The sequence below is a fragment of the Watersipora subatra genome, chromosome 1 (assembly GCF_963576615.1).
Source record: "Watersipora subatra chromosome 1, tzWatSuba1.1, whole genome shotgun sequence".
NCBI lineage: Eukaryota > Metazoa > Bryozoa > Gymnolaemata > Cheilostomatida > Watersiporidae > Watersipora > Watersipora subatra.
Window position 1 is genome coordinate 58,924,134 of NC_088708.1, and position 11,501 is coordinate 58,935,634.

General features: G+C 36.3%; 1 protein-coding gene across 2 annotated transcripts; it reads left to right on the forward strand.

The window, feature by feature from the left end:
- Positions 1–203: 203 nt before the first annotated feature.
- LOC137407186 (protein phosphatase 1 regulatory subunit 42-like) lies at positions 204–11,494 on the forward strand. Of its 2 annotated transcripts, XM_068093796.1 has the most exons (9): positions 204–526; positions 930–1,099; positions 1,861–1,999; positions 4,117–4,351; positions 5,505–5,651; positions 8,335–8,394; positions 8,537–8,660; positions 9,783–9,847; positions 11,028–11,156. In XM_068093796.1, the coding sequence occupies exons 1-8, from the start codon at positions 392–394 to the stop codon at positions 9,832–9,834; spliced, it is 1,062 nt and encodes a 353-aa protein (XP_067949897.1). In that variant the 5' UTR covers positions 204–391; the 3' UTR covers positions 9,835–9,847; positions 11,028–11,156. The 2 variants fall into 2 exon arrangements, with proteins under 2 accessions (XP_067949897.1, XP_067949892.1); XM_068093791.1 differs by lacking the exon at positions 9,783–9,847 and having other exon boundaries at positions 11,028–11,494.
- The last annotated feature ends 7 nt before the right edge of the window (positions 11,495–11,501 follow it).

Below are 11,501 nucleotides of genomic sequence, written 5' to 3' on the forward strand. Positions count from 1 at the left end.
GTGCTCTCCCTCTTCATTGGTTGCCAAAACTACGGCACCACGTGAGCACGCTTTTTCAGTCCGCAGTCAATACTTCGGAAAGAAGCACATGCCGTTTCTATTTAGTATCTGATAGTACTTTTCTATAGGCGTTCACCGAGCCAGGTTGCTTGCGCTTTGTCGGTTTGACTATCACCACGTAAAGTTAGCAAACCGATATTTACTGTAGCGTTTGATGGTGAACTAGTCAAAATCAAAACAGTTTTTATTTTTGCGTGTTTGCAGAATTTCTCAATGCTGTTGCCGACACACTGTTCTGGTAACGCATGAAGAGTAATCGAAAACGCTACACATACCCTTAACTAAATGCCAAAGTTGCATTGATATTTGCAATAACGTTACAAAATTCATTATGGTAAAATTAAGCATCGACTTGATCGCTCGTGGCACGTCTGGCTACACAAAGAAAAAGAGAGATGAAGATATGGACCAGTATCTGAAACGCTTGACTCATCTGTATCTAGAGGGTAGATGTATAGATGAAGTGGTTAGTTCAGCAGCTTATTAGGAGCAGTTGTTTAGACACAGCATTCGTTTAATAATTTAAACAACTTGCCTTGTAAATTCGTACTTTCATTATCTATATCACTGCATCACCATCATTATTATTTTAAGTCACTTGCACATAACATATGAGAACTACATCTGTTTGACTGCCACATGGTTTTTGTTTATTACGTTACTACCTGGTCAAAATAGTGCATTAGCCATGTTAGCAATCAGCCATTAGCCAAAGTTTTGCCATGTTAGCAATCTGGTCAACTAATCTGGTTTGTCCTTTTTTTAGTATACTGTAATGTGTAAAAGGTTTTAACAGAGGTTGAGTTATTCTCTGGACGTCATCTCAGGGTTTGTTTGGTGATGGAAGTTGTTATGGTTGCATTTGGCAGGGAGAAGATCTGACTCTTTGCAGAAATCTGTCCGTTCTTTACCTCTATGACAACAAAGTGGAAAGAGTGCCAGACCTTAGCCAGAACTATTGTCTAACACATCTTTACTTACAGAATAATGTTATCTCCGAGATGAATAACCTTAATTGTCTCAAAAAGCTTAAAAAATTGTAAGTGTGAAACTCTTTGGACATATGTTTATTTCTGGCCAATGTCATTCATTTTTGAAATACTTTGGAACATCTGAGCTGTATGAAGCTCCAGATAAGCTTTTTGAAGATTGTAATTCAACAGTTTCCTGAACCTTGATTAAGAAGGAAGATGTCTGTAACTTGTGAATAATTTTGCTACCACAAGATATAAGCTATAGAGGTTTTAAGGACTTTATTGGCGGACAATAAGGTTAAAATAGCATGCCATGGGTTCAGTACTTGTCTAGTATTGTTTTAGTAAAATGGTTTGGCGTATTATGCAGGCAAGATCTTTATGATGGTTTCAACGTTCCATGTTGTGTCATGATTTAATCTTCAGATCGAATGCTTTGTTCTACTCATTCATTTCATCAACTAGAGCACTGAGGACTTCAGTTTGACTGCGCAGAATTTGATGTTGATTAGCTAGTTGAAATGACGCAAAAGGCAATTAATATAAATTGATACAAAGGATTGTAACTCAAAAAAGTTGTTGCATTTAACAATCAGTCTTTAACTTCTGGCTTATATTTTAGGGTTTGTGTTTTTATTGTGCCAGAGTTATCTAACTATCCTGCTTGAGTATATTTTACCCCTTGTTTGATTTTTTCAATTAGATATTAACAGTTTTAGAAGTGGAGGTTTTCCAGTTGCTATACTTTTCGCTGTTAGTTCTTGAGATGTTTTCATTTACGTTCATGTAGCTAATCGCTGTTATGTGTAGAACTGTAATATTGCAGATATCTGGGAGGAAATAGTATCACAGTTGTTGAAGGTATTGACAAGTTGGAGTTGCTGGAGGAACTACATGTAGAAAACCAGAGGTTGCCTCCGGGTGAAAAACTCCTTTTTGATCCCCGGTCTCTCAATGCAATATCAGTGAGTGTCTTGTTTTTTACACCGAAGTAGTCAGGCTCATTTTCTTGCTGTCAGGTGTTTTTGGCTACCTTGGTGTCTGCAGGTATTACTCATATTCGATTATTTGGGAGTACGTATATACGTGTAAGGAAGGCTACTCAGCTGTCTGGAGATTGTTGACTACCTTCATACTAACTGTTTAAGGTTACCTAAAAAATTAATCTTGTTTAACTACATATGAGCGGTCTGTAGAATTTAGACTTTATCTGATTAGACTCACTTAGACTTTCACTTTATTGTCTGTAGCCCTTATAAGGAATTAAGCTTGTTCGACATTCCATAGAGCTCTTAGGAAACATAGGCTATTTGAATCTCTATAGGTATTTTAGGGAATTAGGGTACATGTTTTTTACAATCCTAATTTCCTTATTAACTTCAGGTCACTGAATGTCCATAGACATTGTCAGATTCAAAATTTAGGTCAAGTGGTTGTCCCTGAATATCACATCTCTATATAAACATGTATATATTTAATATATCATCAATTTCTTCGGCTTATATAAAATAGCTAATAATGATTGCTTAGACACAGGAGTGCACAACTCCATGCATCTCTAGGCATGTAGAAAGGACCCTTTAGTGGTCAGTATGTTGTTATGTCCCATTATATGTCAATGATCATTGCTTATTACTTGTATTACAGATAATATTTGGAGAAGGTCATTTACTGTGCAAATATAAACAGGCTAACAGCATAACTATTTGAATGTGAAGCAATTTTAGAGTTGCACTTTAATTAGAGCTGGTTGTTGCTTAATGGGGTGACTTTCTCTGTTTATTCAAAAGTAAAGCAAGCCGCTTACGTTGGAACTTGTTAAAAATAAAGTACACTTACGCAGCTTTTTCAGATCGTTACTTGGCACACTAGCAGTATGTTAATCTGCAGCTCACATTCTATGGTATAGGCAAGTGTCATCTGCAGGGGCACCTGTTATCTGCAACTTATCTTACGAGTAATGTATATTATCTGCGACAAAACAGGGCTTGCATACAAGTTACTTCTCCTTTGATAGCCTATGTTATCGTTGTTGTTCGATTGAGACGAAATAATTTTTTGCTTCTAAGTTTAATTTGCAAGTTGACATTTGCCTGCAAGTAGTCATCTATGGATAGTTGTCTCTGGATAGTTGTCTCTGGATAGTCGTCTATGTATAGTCGTCTATGTATAGTCGTCTATGTATAGTCGTCTATGGATAGTCGTCTATGTATAGTCGTCTATGTATAGTCGTCTATGGATAGTCGTCTATGTATAGTCGTCTATGGATAGTCGTCTATGTATAGTCGTCTATGTATAGTTGTCCATGAATAGTCGTCTATGGACAGTCATCTATGGATAGTCGTCTATGTATAGTCGTCTATGGATAGTCGTCTATGTATAGTCGTCTATGTCTAGTCGTCCATGGATAGTCGTCTATGTATAGTCATCCATGGATAGTCGTCCATGAATAGTCGTTTATGGATAGTCATCTCTCGGTAGTTGTCTCTCCATAGTCGTCTATTGATTGTTGTCTATAGCTCACAGATAGCTAAAACATGTAGCAATGGGATAAGCAGTGTAGGGATACAAACTCTGCTAGGTCGTCTCTGTTGAATTGAATGTCATGTATTGCTGCCAATAGCTGTTCCAGCATGTAGTGTATAGGATTTTCCGTCTATATTGGATACCCTGATATCATATGCTGTTCTATGTAGGAATAGGTATAGGATGGCTACTCTTTGTATGTGATTATACATCTATGTGGGATACTCTAAATTGTGTATAATTACTTTGGTAGACATTAATCCTAATCATTTATTGATTGATTAGTATTTTACTTAATCTCTGCTGTCATGGTACTCAGTCACCTGTTTTCTCCAGAGAGACCAAGAGCTACTAAATTAACTTTCCATTGTTGATGTCAAACCTGCATTGGCCATACTAGTGACTGGTGCCTTTTCTTGCTATCGAATAAACTTAACCAAAAGGCTTTGTATCAAAATAACTATTTTTAATATATTCTAGATATTTTAAAAAACAGAAAAAGTGGTTGCCGCGTACAGTACTATTGAATGCAAACTGAGCTGGTGACCTCTTGTAGACATCCATCCGGGTGCTGAATGTGTCAGGCAATAACCTAGACAGTGTAAAGGAATTCTCTGTGATCCGTGACCTTCACCAGTTTATTGCCTCGGATAACAACTTGGGCAACCTCAAGGAGTTGGCTAGTGTTTTGAGTCAATGGAGACGGCTGGTCAGACTCGACCTTGAAGGAAATCCATTTTGTCTCAAGTCTAAATACAGAGACAGAGTCATTGTCATGTCAAACTCTCTAGGTATGCTCATTTTATGTTTTAGAACAACTATTTCATGGAAAACAATTTTCATTTTTTTTGAAAGTTTTTCCCTTTTTTCTAAAAGAAAAACTGTAAATATTACTATAATAATATTTTATTTTCTGGAATAGCCGGGCTTTCATTTTTATTATTAGATTAAAGAATATCAAGATCAAAACTATCATGATTTTATTACTACAATCATGTTGTCATTTTTCAGCCATGAATTAGATATTAGTAGAACAATGAACTAGGTTTGGAATTCAGAACAAGCTCTCATCTCTAAGTAAGGAGGACGGTTTAGCAGTCTATTACTTTCCTCTTACGTATGCATTGGCAAAATAGACACAAATTTTGTGAATCTTTACTGTCATAGGTTTAGATTTAGCTCATCCTGATTTGTAAACCCTCGGACTGATTCGAGGCTCAAAGCCGGTTGTATTGTTGAGCTAAGATTAATAACTGCCTTTTGAATTGCGCAGGCTTAAACAATAGCGTCACTGATTTGTGTGCATGTACGGGAAATAAGCTGAATAAAAGCTCTTAGACTACATTGATTGGTCTGCTGCCTCAAGCAGCAAACAAAAGAGATCAAAACTGATCCTAACAATTTGCAGCACTTGAATGCTGCCGGAGAGGAGAGACTTGGAGATTTGTCTAGACTTCAGAATGCAGAGATTTCATTCAATGATTATTTTATCTCTAAAGGCGCAGACACACAAGCGTAGAATTTATAATAGCTATATTTTGCGTTGTGGAAAACATGATGGCGAAGTCGTAATTACATACACCTGTTCTGCTTTCTGAATTCCGATGCAGCTAAAAGGGTACAACCCGACTAATGATATGAGTTTATTAACGCATGCGATAGTCTGTGAACAGTTTACTTACTGCCAAGATCATCTCGTTCCAGAAAACAATGAAGTTGTACGTCTTTAATTTGTACAATAAAAATAAATTTTGTAACACGATTTTTTTAAAAGTTTAGTGTGTCGACCTCACACAAAACTGGGCAATTATGTTCGTAATATGTTACGCCCTATTTCATGCTCGTATCTCAAGACCTTAAGTATAGTACCAGCTACTCTAGAACAAGAGCCATTATTTGTTTTAATAATAATCTCAAAGGTACTGACATTAGTTTCTTCCATAGACATACTCGACGGTAAAGAAATATCTCCGACTTCTCGAAAGTTTCTGCAGAATTGGAATGCTTCCAAAGCGGCGCAGAAAAAGAAGAAAGAAGAACTAGTTCTGAACAATCCTGGAGATATTGAACAGACTGGATCTAATGGTTTGGGTATGTAAGACGCTACGTGATGATGGATTTATATGACAATATAATGTGAGCATCAATTTTATTACATTAAGAAGTGGTATAATTTCGAGTTAATGTTTTAATGAATGTCATTTCGTTCCAAATATGTGCTGTCTAGTGTTGGTGGCACACACGAGCACTTCGTGGTTCAGGTCAGATAGCCTCTTCTAAATGTTTACCTGCTGCGCTACACAACTCTTACAGGTTTCATAGCTCAAAAACATGCAATTGGAAGCTTATATTCTTGTGGATAAATTATGTTTGTTTTTTAACAGATTAATTTTATGTTCAGAGCCGTCTTAGACAAAAAAAATTTGTGCATATTTTTGACGAATTCGCAAACAATACTCTATTGAATGTGCCAATACTTAGAAGAACATTGATAATGTTTGTCAAATTCCTAGGGTACGAATTTCAACACTTGTCAAAATAATCTTACATTTAAACTTCACTTCTTTCAAGGACTGGTATTTTCTTTAATTGATCGTCATTTCGGTTTCAATTATTTCTCATTCCAATTTTCACTTATTTTAATTCCTTTAATATTTTGTGATGTCATAACGACTGGCTCTTATTACAGTAAATAAATTCAAGTTAATTAAATTCATTGGATAAAGAAACTTGGCCAATTAAAAATAAATTTTCTATGCAAAACTTTTTTATTTTCCAAGGAATATCGGGTATTTACCTAGTTTTTACCATAATAAGAGCCATGTCCGTCAGTCTAGAGCCAGCATTAGGAAAAGAGATTGCACATCATGGGAATCGAGCTCATATATTGAAGTGAAGATCTGAAGCCAACCACACTACCGTTAAGCCATGCAGTCAGCTTGCCTTGAAGTGGAATAATTGTACGCGTTATGCGTGAAAAAATTGTTACATATAAAATCGCTGCACATCATGATCTTTCACACTATCATGATCTTTCACACAATCATGATCTTTCACACAATCATGCTCTTTCACACAATCATGATCTTTCACACGATCATGATCTTCAAGCGTTCTATTATTAACCAATTATCTCTTAGTATCGAGAGCAGGCCATGTGGCATAGTGGACAGCACGCGTGTTTGTAGAACTGTTGTTACTTAGTTTATGTCCAATGCAATGCGTTTTTTCGTTAATATATTTTGGTTGCTATCCTTGGACATACGGACTACAGACCAACCAAAGAATGACAAACAAACACAGATTTATATATATAGAATATTATTATTATTGCCGTCCTTGCAAAAGACAGCCGCGAAATGGGTTCTAGCACTTTTACGAATGTTAATTCCGAAGTCACAGAATCAGATTTTGGCCTAGAAGCTATTTTATTATGGCAATATAATAGTTTTAGGATTGCTGGGGACGACTTGGCATAACATAACTTTCAAACCTTTTAATAGGCTGGTGAAATTACTTTGACTCGTTCTATAAGTTAGATTTGTTTGCTAAGATTTGTAATCGTGTCAGTTATGAGCCGCCTTTTTATTTATGCTAAATTCCTTGTCAACAATCTTTGACATCATTTCTAAGAATCTTTGAATTGGACACTAGTTCTTTTGTAATATTTGTGATGACAACTTGTATCCAGGATGTAGAGGAGAAGAATAATAATAGTAGAAAATAAAGGTAAAGTGGATGGTTTAAAACAGCAGTAGATTTCACTTATTTTCACACGCAAGACTTACGCTTGAAAGAGCTTTTACTAAATAAACGCAATTCAGTCGCTGAAGTTGTGTGCACATGAACCAATAATGGTTAAGATTCTCCTGTATCTCGGTATTGATTGCGATATTTATGACCTGAATTTTTCCAAACAATTGAATTAGCATTCTGTTGTGTCAACTAATTAGAGAAGGCTGCAGCATCCAGCATATCTTGTTTCATATGGTCACACATACACGGCAAAACTCGGTTTCACAAGCTATGCATACGAGATATTACTGCAATTACTTTAGGATTGTTGCTAGAGAAACCAACACAATTCCATTCGTTGGAACATTCACTCACCAGACTAATTATATCAATAATGATTGCTATTGAAAACACAATCAGTTCTGATGTATTAATATTAGATGAGAGTTTGGTGAAATACACAACCCATGAGCTGTTAGCTTGTAGCCAGCTCTTAATCTCAAAAGCTTATTGTATCTACAGCGGAGTCCCGCTTATCGTTTGGAAATTTCTAGGCAAACAATGCTGGAAGTTGCTAGGGTTTTCGCTTGTGATTTGTGCGGCTTACATTGAAGTTCAAACTTATTTTAAATTTTAGTTATTTTTTGTGTTTCTTGATTAACATCTTTACATGCAACTTGTTACATAAATAGAATATTTAATTCGGATGAAATATGTTTGTGTTATGTTAATACAATATAACAATTTTAATGGCCATGCACTGCAAATATTAGGTTCTAAACTGACTTTTCTTGTAACTTTACATTCCTTTGTTTACTGTAATTATTGAAAGGTCTAAACATACAATGTTTAACGCTATAGCCTTAAATTTGGTTCACTTAAAACACTGAGCTCCTATATCCCTGACTTCCTTCTCGTGGTTGACACGCATTTTGTTGTAAATGTTTGAACAGCTGATGAGATCTTCAGAAACTTGTGACCTAAGAAGCTCCTTCCCTTTTTGTTTATGCAGTTTGTCATCTGGCTATTTGTTTTACAGGTAGTGCTGACTTGGCTGGCCGCAGTAACCTCAACAAGATTTCATCTTATGTGATGCCTGGTGAGCAGAATATATTTATTTGTCTATAAAGTGCAGTATTTATTGCTATTCCACAGTATGCAGTTATGTCCAATTGACTTTCAGTGTGTCAATGCTTCATTAGTTAAATTGTATGTATATATTGTGTTTTATTCACTGTAAGGTTTGCCAAGAAGGCAGTTTGAGGAAGTGCTTGCCAAATCTTCTGCTAACCTTCCAACATCGTATACCGCACCAGCAGTCAAACACTATGGAAGTCAGCCTAATTTTGTGAGCTCCCCTAGCAGGTGCGGCCATATTTGATCTGCTTATCTCTTGTTTTGTGTCTTTTTTTTGATATTTTTGAACTCAGCTTATCAAGCCCCTGGGCACAGGTGTCTGCTGGTGTGTGTGTGCCCTCTCCCTTCGCTGACTATGCCTCTTTATTTGTACCAGTTATTAATTGTTGTTTCAGCTCACATCAGCAACTCGTGTATTGCTATCTTGTGTATTATATATAATTTCATTGTTTCTTTTCACATGCAGGTTCTTTAGGTAGGCAGCCACTGAAGTGGTAGATTTTGTATCTATGTAGTTTTCATTGCTAAATGGTATTTTCTTCTTCACGTGTTGTATCCTTACTTACAACTTCATGTTTGAAGACTTCTTCTTTACGTGTTGTATCCTTACTTACAACTTCATGTTTGAAGACTGCTGCCACTGTTTAACTCATTTCTTCTCAACTTTTCATTTCCACTCCCTTTTCCTCATGCTTCCAATAAATCTGTACTCTTCCCTACTAACTTCTCACATCTCCATCCATCTCTGTGATTCTTTGCTGAGACTCTCCAGGCTAACAGAAGTTGTCTTCTACTGTTTTGCACTTGTAGGATCATGTCAGATTTGCTGTGTATGAATTTGATTGAGTGAAATCCTCACGCGCTGTTACTTTGAACAGACTAAAGCAGATTATCGCATAGTTTATCATTGTTTCAATTCTTTTGCCATTTGGCTAGATAGCTGATGCTTGTATGTATTTTATTCGTAGTCATTTCTCATTGAGAGGTAGAGTATTGTGTTCAAATCACATGGTTTGCTAGAAACCTCCAGCTGTGCACTCTTCCCTGCCTTGCAATAGTACACCACTTGCCGCTCGTGATGCAGAGTTATTTGGAAGTATTGGATGATGTTTTTCACAAAAAATGTTTTATTACTGTTCATTCCTAGAAAACTAATCTGTTTGCTTTGAGTAATCTGATATCAGGTGTGGCAGGTGCTTGTACGGTAACATGGAGACACTCGTGGCTAGCCCTAGAACTGTATCCCATTTTGTTAGATGAATATTCATGTTAGCTCTATGAAGCAGATATAGTTTGCACTCCATCGCCATAATACTTATGTTGACTGTCTGTCGTTTGTTTATAATCTAGACAGCAAAAGACTTGCATCATAGATTTTGATCCTTTACGGCACTACAAATGATGCAAAGACAGACGTAAGACATCCCTGTCTCAGTTAGCCTGCCTCCAAAACTCTTTGTTGTGTAAGCTTTGGAGGCAAAGCTATTCTGATTGTCTTGGCACAAGCACAACAATGCACCTGTGTAATGCAATATCTCTGATGCACCATTCACATTTCCTTCTGCAATTCTAACAACATTTTTTCCGGTTTATTAGACTCTCAAAATATTAAGGAGTGACCAGGATATCAATGAATTTGTTAGTTAATCTTGCTCATTAGGGTCAAGAGTTTTATTAGTCAGTAGTACATTGTGAAAGCTGTTTAGTTTACCATCATTAAATGGAGCCAGGAATATCACTGGTGATAGAATGCCTATAAGGTAGTCTGTTCATTAATCAGTTACTTGAACACAACTATCCATCGTTTTTTTTTTACGTCATCAAGTCGTTTGCACATGCGCTCGTTCACGAAAAAGCCGCCATGTTTGTAGAAAACGATCGTTTTTCTTTGATTTATTAGTTCTTTTAAGTGTTGTTTTGATACTATAATAAAAAAATTGCAAACAAAAACATTGTATTCAAATTGTCATTGCAAAAGCTTCGTGTTTCTAACGATAAAATTGTCTATAAAGATGGCCGACAACGATAAAATGACGTCACGAATGATTGAAGTTGTTCTTATTTACTTACATTTCTTATTCATCATTACATTATCAACCATTTTATCGCGCGAAGAGATGTTTATGAGTGGGAATTAGAGACTCGTTCTGACTTTCGCTACAAGTAGTTTTATTTATAAACTAACAAGGTAGTCACAGCTCAGCAAAACCTTTCCACTTGTAGATGGTTGTCACCTAGAATTGTTCTTTTGCAACTCTCAAACATGCCTTAATTGACCTTTATAGTTTTTGCAAAACTTCAACAAATATATGCACATTGAGTATTTGTATGTCTATGCACCACGCATCATAAGAACTTGCTTTGCTTCTGTCTTTCCAAGGGCATATACCTCTGTTTGCAAAGTTGGCCATATATCGCATGTTTCATTAATGCAAAATTATTATGCTGAAAAAGGCGTGTCAAACTGGTTTTTAAGCAGTACTTGTCTTGTTTTCATCATCTGGTCCCTGTCACTATCAGTAAAGCATGTATAATTCTCGTGATATGTACTTGAAGTTTTCTCCTAAAAATGCATAATCCCCAATTTTATTGCAGCTCTGGCGCACTCCAAAGGCACTTAATTGATCACCATCGCTCCACCTCTCGCATCACAACGAACCCGAGGCCTGAACGAGCCAAATCCCATAACCCGAGAGTGCCCACCGCCATTCATTTGTAGGATGCAAGGTTTAACACTCACATTCTGTTAGCACAGTACCATTGTTTTATTGCCTTTCCCTTGTTTTGCTCAATCTCTATTGCCTTTTTCTTATTTTCTTGAGTCATCAAGCGGAGTAGACGCTGTATGAGCTATGATAGCACATGAGTACAGCAGTTAACCATAGTACCTGCTGATAAGCTCAGTTGTATATGTCCGTCCCTAGACAAACTATTGCCCATAATTATTCTAAAGTATTTTACGTCGACTTTGATGGTTTGTTTACCTTACAACTGTTTCTATATGCTTTCATGACTAACCTTTCATATCTCATTGACAATCAATAGAAATATGAACATGTTTACGTTTTA

Excerpts from the sequence above, each read along its gene's own strand:
- LOC137407186 (XM_068093791.1), top strand. The coding sequence starts at position 392 with ATGGTAAAATTAAGCATCGACTTGATCGCTCGTGGCACGTCTGGCTAC. Across the intron at positions 1,100-1,860 it reads CTCAAAAAGCTTAAAAAATT|ATATCTGGGAGGAAATAGTA; the intron begins GTAAGTGTGAAA and ends GTAATATTGCAG. Across the intron at positions 5,652-8,334 it reads GACTGGATCTAATGGTTTGG|GTAGTGCTGACTTGGCTGGC; the intron begins GTATGTAAGACG and ends TTTGTTTTACAG.